Consider the following 23,314-nt stretch of genomic DNA (forward strand, 5'->3'; position numbering starts at 1 on the left):
TTACAAAGCATCCTGTACATGACTACTATGTGCAAAGCATACTGTTGTCTATTGCATTCATTAACACAAAGAAATGGTGGTAACAGAGTTCTTCCATTCAGGAATTTAATAGCTAAAGTGTTTGCAGGGTCCCAGGTTAAATTCTCACTTCTGCTGAGCCAGTTCAAACCTACACCTTCCTACCTTCTATCCTAAGGTGTACTTGGTACCAGCATCTGCCTCTGCTCCTCCTCCTAAGAAGAGTCACAGATTTCAAAGAACTTGAGAACTGTCAGGGCTTATTACTCCAGTGGTTAGGGAAGTACCTTGGGAATATGTGACATGGTTGCCAAATCTCTCCCTAGTGTTGGTTTATATATTCTACTTGAAGGCTGTTTCATGTGCACCGTTGGTTTTAGTCTGGTAGTGCAAATGGTCAGTAACTTTCCCAGGCACTGTGCTTTGTTGGTTTCAGAAACTGATGGTTTCCCAGTTTTTAGCATTTCTCCCATGTGAAGCTCCTACCGTCAACATCATCACGTCATTGTCATGCAGTGAGGCTGCTGGACAGCCTGCAATGCATGTACACTATATGCATTGGGAATGCTGTAGGGATGGGAAGCGAGAGAGGTCACATGGAAAAACCATGATGAAGAATAAGGAAAGATTCATTTAGGAATGAATGACAACAAAGCTTAAACAAAAAGCTTGCAGTATATTCAGCAGATGGCCTAGTGTGGGGTCTCTTGGGAAAACCAGGGTATCACTTCACAAATAGTCATGTCCTAGTGTCAAATGAGATCCTTCTGGACAGGAACAAGCTGAATTCTGCAATTCCTGCTTTAGCGCTTGCCTTTGCAAGCTAAACAACATTTATTTTAATTGTAGTTAAGCATAAAGGCAAAAGGAGTAAGAATGTAAACGCAGCATACCAATTCAGGCTTATTTCTCCTTGCAAGTGGCCTAAGGCATTCGAGCCCCTGCCTCACATTCCCACAAGTTTCAGACAGCATACTGGCTTCATTTATTCTTTTAAAGAGGGTTATGAAAAAGCAGACTAATAAGTTTTGTACTAAAATTTAAAGTAATTAGCTTGGAAGAGCATTGACAACATAAATACTATTAGTGTGTAGCTTAGTGCTATGTAAACTACAACTGCACTGGAAAGCGTGAGGAGAGCTAACTAAGCCCAAGGAGATCTTAAATAAGGCTAGATAGCAAAGGAAACTCTCATCAATTTAAAATCATTGTGTCAAAGCCAGTGAGTCTAAGTTGTGTAAGTACTATTTCATCTACTATTAAGTAAGGTCTTATCACAGATGACTGGCTCTCTATCATTCTCCAAACCAAAAGAAAACTTGCTAGCTAATTTGAGAAGGCTTCTTTTTGTGTGGCTGGATTTTTGGCATACCATAATTCAGCCCTGTTTGGAGCCTTGTAAAAGTCACTTATCTGAGCCTACCAGTAGCCAAAGGGAGCACTGCGAGCACTCCCGCTGGAGCCGCCAGCGAAATAACGGCTCCCCAAGGATTAACTTCTCAGCTAAAAAGAAAGCGAGCCTGTGTTACCACAGCATAATGGCCTTCATCTGTAACCTAGATCTTGGATGGTTTCTTTCAAATGCTTTTTCACTATTCTATCAGGAAAGGGAGCAACCTGCGCAGTTCGCAGTATCAAATGGTGCCGGTAGGAACCCGCTGTCCCCCCTCTGAGCCCTTTTGGAGAAAGCCTGAGAAAAAGGAAAGGGTTTCAAGAGTCTTTCTTGGAGAGAGGTAGTACAGGGAGCAGTGAACAAGCACTGCTCCCTCATAAAGGAACAGTTAGAAGAGACCATCCCTGTGTGCTGTGCTGCCCTAAGGTGTGGATCCAGGGAACAGGAGGGCTATCACCACTGCAGTTTCTGGTCACCCAGCCCTTGAGAGCAAGGGTCTGTGGGGTACGGTGGTGTGTCCCACAGGAGCCCAAAGTGCTCAGCACTGCCTGCAAACTTCAGTGTCTCATCATGACTTTTGGGAGGGGCTGGGTGTAAAATAAAACCAGGAAAGGTCACCTTAACAGCCTCTGACTAGCAGCTTGTTCTGCGCCAAAGGGAACAAGACATCTGCATCTCCTGCAGGCACTTAGACCTTTCTGTCTTGAATCTGATACAGCTTCTCCTGCTGAAAGTTTTCCAAGTAGATTTCTACCATGAAGGATGAGAGAGAGCCTGAGTCTGCAAACGCTTGTGCTCAAAAATATCTGTCCTCCCATAAAACGGTCTGCTGTCTGATCACAAGTCATGGTGCTGGAGCAGGAAGGAATAAAGAGCCCCAGAGCCCCCAGAGCCCCTCCACACTGAAGGCCACTCAGTGTAAGTACAGTACAACTGCACTGACTTCAAAAGGGGGCAGTGTTAAATTATGTTGAGTCCTTAGGAATTGTTACCCCATTTATCTTGAGAGCTGCGGACTCCTGATGGCTTAGACAACATCCCACTTCTTTACAGGAGCTTTATCAGATGCAGAGTAGGAAACTAAAAGGCGATCTGGAACTGGCAAAGGTAGGTAAGTTGGAAAGGGGGAAATTAATTTAGATGTCTAACTTGGAAAGCCTCAGTTCAGGAACAGCATTCCTATACAGTAAAGAGAGAAAAATAACCTATTAGAGCTCAATCTCTCCCCTGCTAATCTGGACTCTTTATGTGAGGTACCAACACCTATAGATTTACTCCACAAGATGCCCAAACAGACAGCCCTGTTTTTGCAAACCCTAAATCCAAGAAACACAGTAAAATACACCTTCTTACCTGCTCTGTGAGGAGCTTTCAGGTACATGGTACATGAAGACATTTCCTCTGGAGGCAGCAGCCCAGTGACTGGCCATGTTTATGATGGGACACATGATAAACTGGTCACTGATAAAAAAGGAGGAACAGGGAATAGACACAATCACATAATAGAATAAAGGAAAGACACCCCTCCTCAACCAATAGACCTCTCTATATATTGACTGCCTACTTTAAATCTTCCCAAACAGCTCATATCTCTACCTTCAAGCCCACTGCAGGAAAACACATTCAACCTCCACAAACGCTGAAAAGCTTAGAATTCACTAGAATTGCTGCATTATGGAGTGTTGAACAATGATAATGATACTAAATAAACCAGACCTAACAAATAAGGAGTATCCTGGCCAAAAGAAATATTCCCATTTTAGTCTAGTTTATGGGAGCCCATGCTTGTAATAGTATAAAGTTCCTTCTTCTGGAAGCACTGGGTTGCAATGGCATCTACTAAAAAGTCATATATTTCCTGGGTTAAGGATCAATAATATCATTACTGCATTTGGATCCATGTGATTTTTTTGGGGTAGAGTTTCCAGAGCTGGAATTGGTAAGGGACCACTTTTGGAGATACCTGGAAGGGCCTCTGGCAGGGCTCATCAATATGGAAAATCTGGTATAGTGTGTCTGGGTGAGAAAGCTTAAACAAGAAGAGTGCAATGAGATAGTGAAATAAGTTTATCACCAGCTATTGCAATGCAAAGGTACTAGTGATGCAAATTTATCTAAACCTTCCTAGCTCCAACTGCCCCAGAAAGTGGGGCTGGAAGGTGGGTGAGCAGTAGATAAAAGGAGCACAAGCAGTTCAAGAGGGGCAGGCAGAAAACAGGACACCTTATTGCAACATATCTCATTATGATTCACCAAAGCAGTATTATATGTACACATATCACCACTTCTAATTCTACATGTGCCCGAAGACTCAGCACACTCTTTGGGTGTTTATACATCCATAACTACATGAGCACACACAAGTGTATCTGCTGCGGAAGTGGGAGGTTTCAATCCTCAGTGTAGTGAATCTGAAGCAGTAGCTGCTCCTTCAGACTTGTAAAAAAGGAATGACTGATGCAAGAAAGAACAGTGTCAAAGAAGCATAAAAACACGTTGCTATATTTAACTGGTACGAATATGAAAGGCACTGTTTGGGTAATTATCTTGGTTCAGCAAAGTTTATTTTAAGCCCATCTGTGAGACCACAAGCTATGAGCTGACTGACCACAATGTTCTTTGACGGTTATGGTTGACAACACCCTTATGAAACAAAAATTACTGCTCTTCACATGCCTACCAGTATGGGGTTTATAGGAGCAGATGGTCTTTGAAAACTAGGGAGCCTTTGGAGAGCATTAGCTCTTGAGAAATGTTTTGAGATACATTTCACCACTTAGAACTGATTCTCAGTTGGTGCTATGGAGGGAGGAGAAGTCAGCTCTTCTGGGGAAGTAAAGAAACAAAACTGAAATGGCTGTTTCTTACAGGCATGGCATACCAGAGGCTTTTGTTGGGGTATTTTGTTTGTTTTTTTTCCTTTCATTTTAAATAAAAGGAAAGAAAAAGAAAATTAAACTTGGGTTATGCCTGGGAAAAATACCAGACAATTGCAGCTAAAACAGTTTTAAAGTGGAAATATTTTAAAACCACAAGATATGCCAATGTGCGTAGTTTATAACAACCACTTCTGTTGCTTTCTCACACTCTGTAACCCTGTTAAAACTTTAGCAGTCAGTTATAACTTCCTGACACAGAACTTTCCTCAGGTTACACATTTATTCTGGTAGTAATTTTTTATTCAAATAAATACAAAACCACAACAAAAAAGAGGAAAAGCACACAAAAAGCTCTCTTCTGCCCTCCATGTATGTTGTAGGTTACTGTCATTCTGCAACTTCTGTTTCCCCTCCCATTCTGCTGTAGCTGGAGTGATTTCCAAAGTGTTTATAGCAAAGGATTATCATCAGATGTCCTGGTTTCACTACTCACCCTCCTGCTTGCTCGTGGTGACTCTTTAAGACATTCATGTCTTTCCTTAGTCAAGTCATTTGCCTCAGACCATAAACAAGCAGGTAATCCCTATGCCCAGGAGGCTGCTGCAGGGCTCTCACAGGCTGAGAGCCAGAGGAGCTATTTGTGTATTACATCCTGCTGCAAACAAGTAGCTTGCTGGCCACTGTAGCTTTGCAAAAGTCAGTGTTTGCACCACACTGAGCCCTGGGCTGAATGTGGATGATCAAATGTGACAGCCCTGTGTTATAGCAGCTTCTGATGGAGGTATCTCTGGATAGGAAGAGGAGTTAAAATTCAAGTCTTTCAGTGGTTTGTTATGGCTTAAAACTTTACTGATCTGACTAAACAATTATAGCCCCGTGGGTAACAGTGGTGATGGAAAGAGATTGAAGATAAGTTCTGGCTTTAACACCCATGGACCACAGTACTGCATGCAGTGGCCCCAAATACCACAGTGATGGGTGGCCTGTCCCTGGGCCAAACTTCACCTTTATAAAGACCTCATATCCCTGAGGTCCAAGTACTTCATCTGTCCCCACTCCTTTCTCATTAAACACCTTGTGGTATGCAGAGAAGTGGTGGAGTCACCATCGCTGAAGGTATTTAAAAGACATGTAGACGCAGTGATTAGGGACATGGCAGCACTGGCTTAATGGTTGGACTTGATGACCTTAAAAGTCTTTTCCAGCCTACATGATACTATGATTCTGTGAAATGCTGCATGGTGCAAGACTCGATAAATGGCACAAAGCTCAACCCACAGCCTTCTGACTTTTTTACTCCATGACCTCAATGCACCAGCACACCTGGACCACCCAGAAACCTTCCCCAAACAGATCTGGTCACCGCTCTCTTGTATCAGATGTTTCCAAGTGAATCTTGGCTCCTGTTCATCTCCTGCTCCCTGAGGCTCCCCTGGAGAAACTCTGCAACTCTGCAAGTTGCCCTGCAACTCTGACAGAGGACTGAAAGGAAAATCTTGTCTCTAAAGTCTCATGGAGAGGCTCACAGTAGGACAGAAAGCTCCACCAAGCAACTAGGTCTCTATGGCCTACCATCGGTGTCATGACTGCTGCTTTCAACTGGGCAATGAACTCTTCAAACCGACTGTTATTCAGAACTGCTGGACCTTGATGCCATAGCCAATTAAAGATTGATGCTATGCATATAGACTAGGTGGTGTGAACATGGCCCACCACTCATCTTCCACTTCCCCATGGTCTCTCCCTGTAATGCTTCCAGGCAAAGGATGAGAACGTGTACACTAGAGGTAAGTTGCTCATGTATCTGATGACATTTCACCCCAACTATTTCCTTCATAAGAAGCCTGGAGGCACTGTGAGTCTGCAGTGTATCCTGGTGGATCAAACAAGGTGAGAGTCAGAGTTATGTGTTCCCCTTTCACCTCCACAAGAAGACTTCCTACAGAAGCATCCTATTGCCCAGTTCCGCTTTCTCTCACCATGGGAAATCATACACAAAAGGAGCAAAATGTATATTGGATGACATTATACAATCACTGTACACGGCTATAAATGATTACACTAGGGTCAAGAAAACAGAGGAATAAGTTTAAGGGGATTCTTCTGCCATGGGCAAAATGGAAATTAGCAATGGAGAGAATGGGGTTGAGAACCACTTTTCTAAACATTCACAAATGCTTCACTGTTTTACATAGGAGGATTTTAGGAAGCCTGATGTTGTGAAGAAACATATTTTGCAGGTTTCATAATATAAAAATTAATGTAATTGCTGAAATCAAAGTTTTTAAATTAGACCACTCTCCAAGTTTCCAAAAACTAGAAGTATCTAAATGTATAATTAGGTGGCTATGAGTAAAAGCCAGTCTGTTAGTTCTTCTACTGTCACAGGGGTGAGAGGTCTCAAAGAATAGTTGATATAGAGTATACAAACAACCAAGTCATCTCTGACATGGAAGAGCTCACAGAGAAGCATTAGCATTCTGAATTCAATATACAGGTTAGGAAAAGACTACTCAAATTTTTTACAAGGCATAAAAGTCATTTCAAATTCTGTTTACCAATTACATCGGAAACCTCCTGGAAAATGAAATCATATTCCCCATTGTCTGTTCATTTACATAAGAATCACTCAAGTTTTTCAGAATATAAATGCACACTTGAGATAAGCAAAACAAACCTTGCTTAACCTCAATCACACAGCTGTAGTAGGTTGAGTTTCTTACCGGGTGGCATTTTCCAAAGCCCTGGAAAAGGATGAATAATCATCAGTTGAGTGTTCGAGGGAGTAATACCATGTAGCTGCACCTTCAATGAATGAGTTGGAGTCTTCTCCTCCTAGAGAATTTTGCAGAGCCTGGTAAAAGGCTGTTTTGCTGTTGGCTCTTCCTTGACTTTCTTCAAATTTCTAATAACAAAATGCATACATGGGATTTACAAAAAAAAACAAAAGATACATTTTTAGTGGAACAATATAGGCTCAGATCTCTGTGCTGGAATGGGCTTCCCAGGGAAGTTGTGAATGCTCCATCCCTGGCGGTGTTCAAGGCCAGGTTGGACAGAGCCTTGGGTGACATGGTCTAGTGTGAGGCATCCCTGACCATGGCAGGGGGGTTGGAACTAGATGATCTTAAGGTCCTTTCCAACCCTAACTGTTCTATGATTCTATGATTTTATGATTCTATAATATCTGCTTTAGGCCTTGAAAAGAAACCATCCTCCTCCAAATCCCAATGGCAGTAGCAGCCATGACCTCCAAACATCATAACAGCTAGGGCTTTTCAGTGAGACCTACAGTGAAACACCCTTTTCTTGTGATAGGTGGTCTGAAACCTTTCCAACATAAAGGCATTTTCTCCAGAGCAGAGTGCCCATGTCACCTCAGAATTATCAATAGCAAAGGGACTACCTTCTATGCCAAACTGCATAGCTGATCTTAGTTAAGACTGCTGAAAGTTTTCAACATATCTTCCTTTGAGTAATTTTTTCCCTTTTTTTTTTAAATGATTTATTTCAAGTTCAGAAACAGAGCAACGTCCTGGAAAAAAAAAGTAACCTGAACTTAAATGCTGATCAAGTCCTTCCTAAAGAGGGCACCTTGCAGGTGCCCACTGGCTGGAGCTTGGTATAAGAACTATGGAGAAAAAGATCTAATAAACTACTTATATTATTTTGGGCAGTCAGTCTGATGAAAAATAGGCTGGTGCCTGCCCAGTCCAGTTACCATAGCTGCTTTACTGAATATATTATTTTGATGGCTCACAGCTGGTTTTCATCAGGCTGCTTGAAGGTCTTTCCACAGCCCTATACAGAAAGTACAGAGGGAATAATTACTTTTCAACAGATTCACAGAAATGAAGGATGGAAAAAAGTCCCCATCTGCTGAGGCTGAGGCCTGTCCTTATTGACATATTCTAATCCTTTGTGCATTCTGATTAAGTGACTTTACAAGGGATTTCAAAACACTACTAAATATCCCAAGGTCTAAAAAGATTTTGGCAATTTCTCTGGTATTTGTAATAAATTCTTCTTGGCTAAATTTTGGCCCATGCAATGTGTAAAGAGTCACACGGTGCCAGTTTCAGTAATACAGCTGCACTTCAGAGAAGATTGCAACTCACACATGACACGTCACTTCATGTGCAAAAATGCCACATATGAAATGAAACTCCATAGCACACTTGCCTGCGAAATCATTCAATTTAAATACAGCAAGGACACTGCAATAAATACAAATTGTCCCTGAAGACTTGACTGCAAGTTCACTGAATTCTAAGCAAACTTTCCATCAGTTTTGTCATTGACCAGTTCAGGTCCATATTAACCAGCAGAAGCATTGCTGCTGTCTGATTGGGAATCTCTCATTTGGAGACTGAGGCTGGTGGATTTGGCTAGTAGTTATGGATAAGAATAGAGACTTTTCAGCATCAGTGCAGACCCCAAGCTCTTATGTGTAAAGCATCAGTCTGTACAAAGCAACACTCATGCAATGCTTTACTTTTATTGTTTTGATTTTGGTTGGGTTTTTTTTTTGTTTAATTTTTTAATGGATTTTTTGCCTTATTTTGCACCTTCCATGGATACTTAAAACAGACAAAGAAAGAGAAAAAAAGTATATAGGGTACTGATTATGTACCCCAGGAACTGATCCTTCACTGCCTCATCAAATGTCAAGCATCAAATAAACATTATGGTTGAAAACCACTGAGAGGGTGATGGATCATCACACAACACATGGTTAAGCTGAGAAACTCCTTGGGACACAGTTTTGTTGATGCCAAAATCGGTGAAGATGAAGTTTCATGAACAAGTTTTTAATTAAAGAAAATAAAAAAGAAAATAGGTTGATGGTTATTAAGTAAAGACTAACCCAGGCTAGGCAGTCCCTGGGCTTCAAAGTGCTAGAGGTTTGGAGAGCATTTAGCAGAAGTATCAGATTTGTTTACCCTATTCCTACAAATACCCACTCTTAGCCACTGCCGAAAACAGCATTCTGTGCTAAGTGGGCTTTTGATCTGACTCAGTGTGGTTGGTATTAGGTTTTTACTGCGCCTATGCACTAGTTTCTGTGATGTACACACTAGTTTCTGTGATGAAACACCCCCAAAAATTCTGGTGACCTTTCTCAGCAGTCACTGATAATAGAGTGGGGTCCCTGAGGTGTGTTGAGCCAGGTGAAAGAGGACCCAAGAGGCAGAGATGGATGAGGAATAGAACTGGCATTTGTAAGACATCTTGAGATTTTTTTCATCCCAGCCAGCACTAAATTAGCCCAACCCGAAACACGATTTCTCAAGTATCACTTTGGGTACAGTGTAATGTAATTTAAACATCTGATTTCAACATGACAGCACAAAACAAAGCAGTATGTTCAAATTAAAACCCATGAAAGGGGTTTAATAAAGCCCATAAAAGGGCAAAGCATTTTAAATTATCAGAAATTGATTCAATTTGACCAGATTTCCATGTCCAACAAATGTTTCCCATTGGAAAGTACATGACCAAGGAACAATTTTCACATAGCAGTAGATATAACAGCTGCTACCAGATTAATAGAAGCAGCTGCACATTATGTAAAACAATTTACATTCTGTTAACCTTGAAGGAGGTATTAGCAGCTGACCTTAGAGTTATAGTGGGATTTTCAACTTACTTTAGAAAGTAAGGAAGAAAGTAATTAAGGACAGCAGGTGTACAACCTTCTACTGTTCTGGTGATGCAAAGTTGCCTAAATGATGAGTTAAATAACGCTTACTGCTCTTGCTGCTGCAGCGTAGCTGCTGGAGAATATGAATGAATCTGGTCCAGTGTGTTATTTAAACAGAAATTGTAGCAGTAGGTAGTACAAACATTTACGTCTTCCAAGGGGCAGAATGTACTTTACTGACAAACCAGAACAGCAGTAACACCAACAGGGTATGTACAGATTTTAGGTCTTCAATGGCTTTTGATAAATGTCACAGAAGATGGTGAGAGATCTGCCAGCCATTCAAATTAATCTTTCAAGGATTCCAGTTAGTTGCAAGATGAAGTAAAAAGCTGATATCAGCCCATACTCCTCACTGATGGCATTTACTAGGACAATGTACCCCTGGTCATTAAAAGTAATATACACATATGTGCCATCCGTTATATGTTGCTGAATACCCTCATCCACAAAGAAATTAACTGACTGCAAAATAGTACAGAATGAATGGTCTGCATAGATCCAGTTGCTTACATGAAGTACATAAACTATATTTCTATCTATCTCTTCACTCCACTATCTTCTGCTTCTGGGTTCTGCAGCCGACTAGATTTGTACTGAGGAGGGAGAGAAAAAGAAAAACACATATATTTAATGCCAGTAGGAACCATTAGATCCTCCCACCTGAGCATCACTTATAGCACAGGGATAAAACTTTGTCCATTGAGAATTGAAATCAACATTTTTAGAAGGTTCTGCTCAGCTGCTCTAATCTATGTCTACTCAAAGCTAATATCCCTCAAGGTCTGTCATGGGAATTGGAGTTAACGGGTTTGGGCTTAACCGCTCCATATGCCACATAATAGTGCATTATGGTACCACTTGCCATTCCCTTAACAAACTCTGCTTTGTTTCTCACTTAGTTTCAACCATTTGATGGCTGCACTGGAGATGAGTACAAAGTGCTCCAGGAAGTGGTAAATCTGTCTCAGTTCACATGAATAAGCATTCAAGTGAATGTCATAAACGGTCATTTCCATGGGCAAGACATTGAGCACAAATGTTCAGCATACTCTCTGCTGCAAGCACCACTGGGACACCTGAGCCTTCAGTTGTAAACAAATCAAAGATACATGTTTTGCTAGCATATAAGTGGTGCCTTCTGTCTATTTCATTTTTAATAGTAAGGGCTTTAAAAGGCATAAGCACAGTGATGCAGTGGGAATACAGAGACACCCAATGAAACAAAATAAGCCCCCACAGAGCAATATATTGCCAACTGGATTTACCATCTTCAGGTCCGGCTACAGTCTAGAGGTTTTACTCTCACTTGACTGCTATGAGTTTATAAAACTTGCTTGCAACTCCAGTCTAAGGTGATAAGATTCACATCACATCTCAAACTTGCTTGCATCCAAATGGCTAAAAGTGTCTCCTCACCATTTACAGGATCACTGTTAACAGAGCAAGACTAGAATCAATAGAGCAAGACCTTGTCTGAATTTTCCAGCATAAATTCCCAGGGACAGGTCAGCAGGGGTCAACTTTTCCTTTCCCCACTCTTTGCAGGGGACTACAGTGAAATCAGTCATCCTAAAGGAGATGGAAATGAAGGACTTTGCAAATTGCATACTCTTGCCAGAGGACCTTTTAACTGCATTGTTTATCTACCCAAACACATGCATGGTTCTTCCCTCTACGGAGTTGGAGCACATCCACAGGTGGATTTTCACTCAGAGAGGTTTGGCCCCCTCTTTGTAGAACAGATTAAATAACTAGTTAGTAGCCAGAGGCAAGGTAGGAACTATTCTTTGGTTCCCCCAGTTGAGTTCAGTGCTCTAAGCCCTTCCACCTTCCTTAGTACATCAGTAAAACCAGCTTTCAGTTTTACCAGAAAGGTTCAAGTCAAGTCTACCTCAAAGGAACTCTTAAATCAAATAAAGTAGAACAGTGGGATATAATGCAGGTTGTCTCAAATTCTTCTTCCACGTCTATTGTGGGGAAAGGACACTTAGCACAGATCAAAGGGCTTCTATGACATTATGACAGAGGAAACGGAGCACAGACTTCTCAGTAACAACCACCACCAGCACCGGTTTCTGCCACTGTAGCTAAATATGTCTGTGGCCTACTCAGGACTTTATCATCTGATTTTGACCACAACTATGCATGGGTATGGCCATGAGGTACAAACGGCCTTGAGATAGAAAATACATGTTCTTAAATAGCTCAGTGACAAAGGAAGCATTACCGTTTCTCAGCAATTAATACACTAACTGCATGGACCAAGAAGAAATCACAAAACTTCAGCCTTGCAGCAGGTATTTAAGAAAACAATCTCAGTAATTTTTTAGTGAATACACATTAGTCAAAAGAGCCATATTCCCTCAAGCCCCAAATACCTGAAGACACAGGAAAATAGAGGAAAATGTGCATAAAGTTCTTACTGAGAATATGAAACCAGCTTAAGGACATCAAAAGGGAGCAAATAAAATATAACCACCTGCCATGAATATTATGAATTTTCAGGAACAGGATGGAATCTAACCTATAGCAGTTACACCAAGTAAGGTAGTTACTATTATCATAGCTAGTAATCAAGTTAACTATCTTTCTAAGTAAGGATAGTTAAACCCCTGCTGAAGGACATCATATGTTCAACAGTAGGAGATTTTAATACAGGTCTCTCGGAATGAGGTAGATATGACCATTTCTTAAGGTTCAGTTGCACCAGTTTTTGAGTCCCCTTCCAATCTTAGCTTCGTTATTTAAAGGCTTGCAGAAAGTATTTCAGATTTTCTTTTTGGAAAGGCAACATTTTACTACCGAGCCCTCAGTTATGGGGTTTTTCCTTTTCATTTCAACCTGACAGTGCTGGCCTTTAGCACTTCTGTCTTTCATTAACATTATGATTTGTTGCATAATTTCTCATACATCATGGCATTTTATTTTGGTTTTACAGACAACTGTCATATGTGGAAATAGTGGTAAAGGAAAGAATTTCACTTCCTAGTCTTTATCACATAAGGTTACTGAGGTTTATTCCCCTCTCACAGGGTCTGGATCATTATCTGCAGACTGCCAGCATCACGGTCCATTTCCTACGCCTGACTTCCTCTTTTAATTGATTCCAAAAGAGCAACAGACATGAAATAAGAGCAAGAAACTTCTGATGGAGACTAAACAAGCAATATGAAATTTATTCAGCTGGGTCAAAAAGCCTTCTTTCAGATGGTTAATTTTGCCATTATTTCTGAATTAAACTGGTCTATGTTTTATTGGCTACCAGCAAAGAGAAGCTGGGATTGACCTTTCACTGCCTCCTAAGGGATGAGATTCACACAGTTACAGAAAGTTAGCAACAGACCTGCAGCTCACTTAAGCAACCTTCAAAATAATTCCTGCCATGTTGCATTCTCCTACTGATATCTTGTCATACATCTGAGCACACTGGAGCATTTGATCTAATTTGTTAAACAGGGACATGCTATCATTCCCATCGCAGAGAAGGACAGATAGAAACCAGAAGGACAGATAAAACCAGAAGGTTCACAAGAAGACGTAAAATCCCTCTGGGTAGAATTTACGATTTTGAGGACTTTTATGTCCAAAGGGCAGCATGGATGCAATTCTTTTTCATTTCACCAGTCTATGCCCTGAATCTTTAGCACACACATTAGGCCAGTGCTATTCTTAGTCATTCCTAGGCCATAGTCAGAATGACCTTTACAAAAAAATATACTTCTTTCAGGCAAGAGAGAAAAAAAATATGCCAAAAAAAGAAAATGTTGGCATGGAAAAGACTTAGTCCTGCTGCATGCTGAAAAAACTTATAACCAAATTATGAGCTTGCTTTCTTCCTTGTGAGATACAACTGAGAATGCAATAGACAATAGGATTTTAGAGACAGTAAAACATATTGCTGCATATTAGTACATGCTAAATCATTGCTAATCTCTGACCTCTTCATACCTCAGTAATGTCTATCAATAAACATAATAATGCATTAATCAGCTTAAACGAGACGGCCTGGAGATGGGCAATGCCTTTGCATATTTGCATGTAATTCACCAATTGTAGAAATGGAAAAGCACCTGTCCTGCCTTCATATGATTATTGCCATCACTATAATAATAGTAACACCATCAGTTCTTTAACAGTGATCGTTTTCCTACCTTAATGGCCTTAGCTCTGGTGATCAACCCATCTTGCTGAGCACTTCCAATGAGCAGATCTACTTTCCGAAGTTGAGGACGCTGCAGGGCTTTAGCTAAAGGTTCCCGAAGGTAAATTCCATCCACCACTGGACCCCAGTACTGGAATGGGCCGCTTATAGCTAGGAGCTAGGTTAGGAAAAAAGTAATAGTATTGCATTTAAATTAGTTTATCCTGGTGATTCCCATTTTATTGATGCTTCTGACAACTGAGTTGATAGCCTTCAAGTGAACAAGCAATCAGTAAGTGCAAACTCATCGTTGACAGTAGGTGAAGCAAGGTGAGAACTAAAGAGAACTAAAATCATAAAATTAGGGATTGGCTCTATGCTGGTCCTGATCGGAAAATGTATTGCCAGACAGTGTTTTAATCTTTGAGTAAAGGATCCATCTCTAGAAATACGTATACTGTAGCTTTCACAAGTCTCCCACTTCAGAGCACTGACATCCCTCCCCACTTTCTTTCCTGCAGAAATGAAGTTTTTTGCAGAAAAGCTACAGACATTTGATTCTCCTAAAGTAACAACCAAGGGCAGACAAGAGGGGACTGAAAAAAAGGCAAAAACTATATTTTGATTAATTTTGGGAAATGTAGTCAAAGTAGTGTAAAAAGAATTGAGTCTAGAGGAGAATCAAGCTGCAAGTATTCATAGGTCAGAGGTGGATGTCATGGACACCAGCATCACTCCATCAAAGATAGTCCTGTTCCTCTTTCACAAGGATTCAGACCAGTTTATTTCTTAAGCTTCCTCAGAGCTTTGTGTCAACAGCAACTTTCTGATTCCTTGCCAATGGCATGTATTTTGTTGTGGTGTACCTTAGTCTGTGCGTCATTGAGGACACGAGCAGGCAACTGGCGGAGGCAGGCTACAATTTCTTCAATGGTGGATGAAGGGCATCCCACATCTTCAGCCAGGACTGCTGCTTGGGTCTGTGCTCTCCTCTTAGTAATAATAGATGCTGGAGAAAAAGCTGAGCCTCCCTGGAAAAGAAAGACAATATCAGTCAACACATGTTGTCAAAGCACCTGGTACCCTGGTGCAGGTAAATAAAATATAGAATCATAGAATCATAGAATAGTTAGGGTTGGAAAGGACCTTAAGATCATCCAGTTCCAACCCCCCTGCCATGGGCAGGGACACCTCACACTAAACCATATCACCCAAGGCATCATCCAACCTGGTCTTGAACACCACCAGGGATGGAGCATTCACAGCTTCCCTGGGCAACCTATTCCAGTGCCTCACCACTCTAACAGGAAAGAATTTCCTTCTTATATCCAATCTAAACTTCACCTGTTTAAGTTTTAACGTGTTACCCCTTGTCCTACCACTACAGTCCCTAATGAAGAGTCCCTCCCCAGCATCCCTACAGGCCCCCTTCAGATACTGGAAGGCTGCTATGAGGTCTCCATGCAGCCTTCTCTTCTCCAGGCTGAACAGCCCCAACTTTCTCAGCCTGTCTTCACACGGGAGGTGCTCCAGTCCCCTGATCATCCTCGTGGCCTCCTCTGGACTTGTTCCAACAGTTCCATGTCCTTTTTATGTTGAGGACACCAGAACTGCACACAATACTCCAGGTGAGGTCTCACGAGAGCAGAGTAGAGAGGCAGGATCACCTCCTTTGACCCGCTGGTCACGCTCCTTTTGATGCAGCCCAGGATACAGTTGGCTTTCTGGGCTGCAAGCGCACACTGCAGCCAGCTTATGTTCATTTTCTCATTGACCAGCACTCCAAGTCCTTCTCCACAGGGCTGCTCTGAATCTCTTCTCTGCAGCTGTGCCTGGGATTGCTCCAACCCAGGTGTAGGACCTTGCACTTGGCATGGTTAAACTTCATGAGGTTGGCCTCAGCCCACCTCACAAGCGTGAGAAGCAAAATCAGCCTAGTTGCAGGATGTAAAATGCTGGTATTTAAATCATATAAGCAAGTTCTAATGATCAAAGCAAAGGGGAGGAGGAAAAGTTTGGCTGTTTCCATCTCTGCCACAGTTATTTTGGAAGATCTCTGAAAAGTGTCTATGTTATGTCTAAAATCAAGTCACAAATCTTTATGACAGTTTTGCTGGAAGGAGAAACATTCAAACAGGAGCATATAGGAAGGGCATACCTCACAGGATAAGGGTGAAGGAGTGGATAGGCCATCTTACAAGAGCAGACTAAATAGAGTTTTACTTTCTTAACTGTGATAAACAAGAACTGAGATCAGGCATGATCTTTCTAAATGAGTCCATGAAGAAAAGTTATGAATAACTTAGGACTTGCTAGTACAAGGCCAAATGGGCATTAACTATTCATGTTGAGTGACAATAAATTTAGGCTAGAAACGTTAAGATAGCAAACCCAAGGAGAAGTGAAGGCTTTGAAGAGCTATGAGCAGGGATTGTAGGAACAAAAGGCTAAACCCAGCTGCAGAAGATTAAGAGTCAGAGCACATCAAAATCAGAGCATAGTCCAATTTCTACCCCAAACTCTTTGTTTCTTTCCTATGACTGTGTCAGCATGGAAGAAGTCTTCACCTAGTGAACACAGTACAATACTGTTGAGTAACCATGAAAACCACTTATTGAAAATGCAGATAAATTAGCATAAATCTGGTAATATCTCACTTAGAACAGAAAGGCTAGAATAGCTCTGACATGGTTCAAATGACTAATTTCCAGACATTTACATCAGTTTACTATAATAACTGCTAAGATTAGTTTCCAACTTTTAAAATAACCTAAACCCTAGATGCATGATATGAAGGATCTCGATCTATTCAGACAATTAACTTCTTACTGAATTTGCTCAAAGCACAACTACAAGTCTGAAAAAGCATAAACCCAGGAGCAAATCAAAACAGCAAATCTTTAATTTGCAGTAGCCTCAAACCTTTGTGCCCTAAGAAGCTTGTGCAGACCTGGCCAGTACCCAGCGTATTTTCATATTTCCAATGAGCAGACACATTGATACTGATAGGACACCATTGCTCAGAACTGGGGAAATCTGTTTCAAAAAAATAAAGAGGTTATCATTTGGATGTAGAGACAGCCTTTTTACTTCACTGTATGTAGAATGTCCAGTGCTACTGCCTTCCTGAAAGGTTTCTCTTCCTTTTTAAGGGATCTGGAAAACAAGCATTGTTATTATCTTAATGACTGAGATGCAGATGGTTGCAGATGAGCAAAGGAAAAAGCTAAGGTTGTCAGTCCTGGGGCACTAAAACAGCTTTCTCTGGTTTTAAGAAGGCAGAAGAACTAAAGAAGAAAGAAACACTACTTGGATTTAATCCTCACTTCCACCCTTGATTTAGATGAGAACTACAGTGAGCAATGGGCTTTATCCTCATGTGGGATTTGTGGTGGCCTATTTTGTGTTTGTAAGGCAGGGTACCAGCTGCTGACTGTGTGCACTGACTCAGTTGGTCATGAGAGAGAAATAAAAGTATCCTTGATGAGAGTAATTCTGTGTGTGGATGAGTACCCAGGATGCAGAATGAATGCTGGGTTTTTTGTCTAGCTTTTGGAAGAGCATCGGAAGAGCACCCTAGTCCATCAGAACTAGGATGAATGAGACTAGAAAAGGTATAACACTTCCTTCAGAATCGTTGAGTCATAGAATAGTTAGGGTTGGAAAGGAACAGCTTTTCACTTGGGGCAAGGAATTATGTGCCTCCTTGCTATAGCAGAGAAATTAGACATGGGATGGCACAATATTCATCCAATAATTTGGCAAACGTGTTCTTCAACATCAGATGTGAACAGGCCCAGAGTATTTTATCAAGTGATCATTACCGCTCATTTCAAACAAAACCAAACCAAACCATAAAAAATTAAAGGGTTTCAATTTCCCAAAGTCTGAAAGCTTCACAATTTGGAAAGTGGCAGTTTCTGGAAAGTGGAAATTCTGAAGTTGCCTGACTTGAGTAGGGAGAGTATTGAGAGCAGATGACATAGAATCCAAACATTCACTGGGCAAATATTCATGTCGCAGCCCTAGGTACGTATGGGCTAGCACTTGATATGGTCCAAGCTTGATGAGTAAAAGGAAACCCCAAAACTTCTGCAAATGCATTTGCTAGGTGAGGAAAGTGCTTGTTTGGAGCCTTATGCTAGCTGTGGATATTTTCTCTTCATTGCATGAGTGGTTAGAACAGGTTTATCTGCTCTTCTTTATTCTGTTTTTTCTTTTATTTTCCATGGTAATGGCCACTTCCTCAGTTAGGGTTTTTTTATAACAACTGCATTCAGGAAGCATGTCTTGTGTTTGGGGTTTGAAAGAGATGTGTTATCCGCTACTGTTATTCATGTTCAACTTTTTATTGGGACTGGAAGTGGGTGACAGAGGAACTTCGGACATCATTCAAGCAGTATTTGGAAGCAATACCATTATGTTCCCTCCCCTGGTACATCAGAAATATGTTCCAGGCTCTGGAAACAAAGCTCCTCTTGCTCAGAAGTTAGGCAAGCAAAGCTATACCGGTTCTCTGTTTTTCAAATTCACATCACAATTGAGGCTCATTATTTCCTCATCCTCACCAAAGAAAATCAGGAACAAATAAGTGAGAGCAGAAGCTGGAGACTGCCCAGAACTAAATTTCTTCCTTTTTGAGCCTGCAGTTTTCACATTACAAAGCAATCTTCCCTAAATACTGTAGCCACGTGAGAGGCAGGCTCAGGACACATAGGATAACATAGCTGCACTTAGCATTTCCTTCTTTCCCTATAAAACCATAATTTATTTGTGTGATTAGTCCCAGCAACCAGGAATGAAGGAGTTGTGTGCTTTAAAAAATAGGACTATTTAGGCAGAAGCAGAAATAGCAGAGGGACTGTTCATTTCCATTACATGACACCCATATTACCATCAACATGACAGAATCATGAATCAGGAAACCAAAACCCATGAGAACAGCTCCAAAATAACAAACACTCTTCTTTTTGTTGATCCTCTGTTTTTCAGTTCTCCAGGAATTCTCCTATACCTATGAACATGAGAGCTAAAAAATCACTTTTAAAACTAACGACTGAGATCTTCAGATAACCATGCAGGGCAGTTTTCTGAAAGCAAACCTCTAAACAACAGGGGATATATAACAAAACTATGACTGTTAACCATCTTGCTGTCACAGGCTGTTTCCTATCTCAGCATCACTTAGAGGAGCTCGACAGGGAACTGAAGTCACATGCAGTTCTTGTTTCAGGTGTCCTTATGGATTGACCCACTGTCATCAGAGGAAGCTCCAATGACATTTTTGACAACCCCCCAGTTGAAAACGTTCAGTACTACGCTGCTGAGAACTGATTGCAGCTGTGTTGCACAATCCACAACAGCAATATTACACTGTCCTCCTACATTCATGGGAAGAGAGGGTGCCTCTCTTCCTATGCAAGAGAGGATTACAGTATTGGCTAATAGTACCTACTGTAACAGGAGAAGGCATTGCGAATGGAAGGCAAAGCCTTAGTTCAGTGACCAGCAGTTTTCCAAGTGTTTCTTTATTTCTCTTTTCAAAACTAGAGGTTAAGCTAGACAGTAGAAATTCAGATACCAGGAAATGTTGCAGCTCACAATGATGAGAAGCTGATGAATGAAAATCAGTATGATGTGAAGAATTCCTGCTTTGTTTTCAGGCTGCGATCAGCCGAGTTGAGGCTGGTACCTTTTCCAAATTTCTCTCTTGGGACATCATAGATCACAGACCTGTACTGGTGTTGTCCTGTCCATCCTAATTCTTCCTCCACAATCCTTTGCTACTATTCTGATGAGATAATACAAAAGAATATATGATTTGTATTGAGTTTGTGTGGCAAGGTTTTGATAGTGGGAGGGCTCCATGTCCAACAGAGCCAATTACATACAGCTCCAAGATGGATGCACTGCTAGCCAAGGCTGAGCCCATCAGTGATGGTGGTAGCACTCTGGGATAATGTGTTTAAGGGGAAAAAGAGCCTGAGCAACTGCAGCCAGAAACAGGAGCAAGAATATGTGAAAGGAACAGCCCTGTAGACCCCAAGGTCAGTGCAGTAGAGGAGGATGTGCTCCAGCCACCAAAGCAGAGATTCCCCTGAAGACCATGTGTCCTGGGTTCAGCAGTACCAGTCATTTTTCTCCTTCTTAGTAGCTGGTGCAGTGCTGTGGTTTTGACTTTCAGCCTGGGAACAGCACTGATAACACCCTGATAAAATAGGGTTTCAAGATGTCATTTTTTTATTTCTCCATATCTTACTCTGATATCATTGGTAATAAAACCATTTTCCACAAGTCAAGTCTGTTTTGCCCATAACAGTAATTGGTGAGTGATCTCTCCCTGTCCTTATCTCAACCCGTGAGCCTCTCTGTATTTTCTCTCTCCTGTCCAGTTGAGGAGGGCAGTGATAGAGTGGCTTTGGTGGGCACCTGGTGTCCAGCCAGGTCAACCTACCACATTACTGCAAGCGCACCTCTGTCTCCCAACATACCTGGAAAATACATTTGCCAAATAAGCTGCCATGGTGAATGTCTTTTAATTCCTCATTTGCTCTGGAAACTCACTTCTGCAAAGCTTTTCAAAACTGATTCACAACAGATCTAATGATTAGAAACTTCGCTGCAGCTAGTTTTTATCACCCACACTCTGTAAACCCAAAATCTTCCTCTCCTCACATCGTGACCTCTGATTTTTCCAACCTGTCTCGAAACTGAAAACCCTGCTTGAGCCATATTCAGCTCTTTGACACATGCACTGCCTTCAAATTAATGCAGTTTCTCTGATGGCTGCAAGGCTGCAGGCTCCTTTTGAAGTAGGTTTTCTGTCTGCCCCGAAGCACGCTATGACAATACAAACGGCAATAACAGTAACACTACCCAAAAAGTGAGATCAAAAAGTATGTAATGAAAACGGTCAAACTAACAAAATGCCCTGATTATTCTACTTTCCCAAAAGAGCCATCTCTACGGTACTATTCTATTTGTTAAAGACAGGCACTTCTCCAGGCTCTGATACATACAGTTCCCAGCCAGAAATATCTGTCAGGCCATCTGGTTTGACCTCCGGGATAGCCAAGGCTCTTCCATTTCCTGACTGCTGAGCTCAAGTGCTTCCTATCACTTAAACACACCTTGTGTTTGACTAAAGCCTGTTCTTGAATCAAGCATTTAAGCTGGGCTCAGAGACACTGAGAAATGGGTACCGCAATCTTCTCCTCTGCACTTTGAGCCTGAAGACAACCACTTCACTGACAGAAAATTGCACCTTATTTCTGTTTGGGGATAGCTTAAGTTTCAGTTAATACCAGATTGAAGAGTCTGCTCATATCCTGTTTTTTTCTCCCCGCAAATAAGCACAAAGTGCCAGCTAACTCTTCTTTCCAATCAGTTTAACAGATTAGCCTCTAAAAGACTGGAGTTAAAGTATTTTCTGAAGTTGTTTTCAGTTTGGAGCCTTTGGGGGTTTTTCTTACAGAGTTGTTTTTCAGTATCCTTCGTTGCTCTTCTTTAGGCATCTAATTCTACAGAGTGGCAACTGCTTAACAGCACACCAGAGCTGCAGGGCTCTATGTGAAGACATTAATGTCAGCTTCCCAGGCTTCCAGACCAAGTCTGTTTTCAAGAACATGGAGGAGTAGAAAACCTTCGGACCAACTCGAGAAGTCTCTGTCACAGCTAAGGAGCTATGTGGCAGACACGTGGCAAACACTAGCACATGGACTGTGACAGGGAATTGGCAGGTAAGTCCAGCAATGGAAAGGGCGACAGTTTTTCCTCCATAACCATCTACTAGAACAGTGATTTCCAGACTAAAATGGGGGGAAGGGGAGGGTTTTCTCTCTTCTATCAAAAATGAAATTTTGAAGATTTCTTTTCACACAGAAGTCTTGGCAAATCCCTCTTTGTTATAATCAGAGGTAGCCCTGCAAATGCAATGTTCTCCTCTCAGGTAACTCACAGAAGGCTTGTGTCAGGTTGGTGACTTGAACAACAGGATATGAATACTTTTCAGATGACATATAAAGCCTTACTTGACTTTCTTCCATTTAGATGTAAACATTAGCTTATCAATTATCTTATCATCTAAACCAAGTTATTAGCTGAATGACTGAAAGCGTAAACTAGCTGTCATCATGACACAAGAATAAATAGCCACAGGCAGAAATTACATGGAAATGGAGAATTTTATTTACCTCCCTCCACTGTGAACTCATCTGTTCCTTTACAAGCATGGTACAAACTGTGGATGAGATTTATTGTGTTTCCAGTGGAGCATGCTCTATCAAGCAAGTACAATCTCCTCTTTAGCATGACCAATCTTTCCTGCTCAGTCTGACACCTGCCCCATTCATGAGTTCATCTTAGGATGCAAGCTTACTTCTTACTGAAGCACAAAGACCATCAGAGCCTGCCAAAGGCAGACCTTGGTGAGAAGGATGATGAAAAGGCAAAACTCTCCCCCTGCCTGTTTCCACGTGTGGTGAAGACACCCCCAGCCTGTGATCTTTTAGGAATTCCAGAGACATTGCAAATCCATTCAATGAATGACATTAAGGAACACGCATATCACATCCCTTTGACTGGAAGAAAGCAATAAGATCCTAAACCACCAAAATATAACTATAGCTGCTGGGGATAATCCTGGGGTATTACGGCAAAACCAGCTCCCCAGAGGATTGCCTATAATGCTATTACAGCTGTGTGGTGTAGACCGATTTCCTTATCCAGATTCCCAAATGCTCTCCAGTCCCTTCAGAATGAGGACTGCCAGCACAGCCCATCAAAAAGAAAGGATGTTGTCCTGAAATTACCACAGTTCCAAGTTTTGGCACAGCTTTGGGAATTTGAACAGTGTCTCTTGCTTCCAATAACACTTACACAATGGCTCCCACACTTGTCAACTTTAGTTTTCATCATCGAACACACTGACATTACAACAAGCATCTACTCAGAGCTATTCTGGTGTGAAGTAGGAACTCTATTTGGTTTTGCTGCATTTTGTTTGGGTTTTAGCTTTGCTTTGGTTTGGTTTTGTAATTTTAATATACAAAACAAGGTATATGAGCTTTTCAGATCACATCCTAATTATTAAAGCAAAGGGCAAACCTTAATCCCTTTGACTTCTATATACATATCTGCAGTACTATATTCCTGTGTGATTTCAGATACTGAGATGA

The 23,314-nt window shown here is 41.4% G+C and overlaps 1 protein-coding gene across 1 annotated transcript in view; it reads right to left on the reverse strand.

Moving 5' to 3' along the window:
* LOC133266489 (PHD finger protein 20-like protein 1) overlaps positions 1-23,314 on the reverse strand; it is a 212,559-nt gene that overhangs the window by 14,453 nt on the left and 174,792 nt on the right. Inside the window, exons 61-64 of the mRNA XM_061447707.1 lie at positions 15,005-15,169; positions 14,149-14,316; positions 7,014-7,195; positions 2,765-2,872 (exon numbers count right to left, since the gene is read on the reverse strand). Of these exons, the coding sequence (XP_061303691.1) occupies positions 2,765-2,872; positions 7,014-7,195; positions 14,149-14,316; positions 15,005-15,169 (623 nt within the window). The remainder of the gene's footprint in view (positions 1-2,764; positions 2,873-7,013; positions 7,196-14,148; positions 14,317-15,004; positions 15,170-23,314) is intronic.

The sequence above is a fragment of the Pezoporus flaviventris genome, unplaced genomic scaffold (genome assembly GCF_033815535.1).
Source record: "Pezoporus flaviventris isolate CSIRO_AGI_PZ_B2104156 unplaced genomic scaffold, CSIRO_AGI_Pfla_v1 ptg000007l, whole genome shotgun sequence".
Lineage (NCBI taxonomy): Eukaryota > Metazoa > Chordata > Aves > Psittaciformes > Psittacidae > Pezoporus > Pezoporus flaviventris.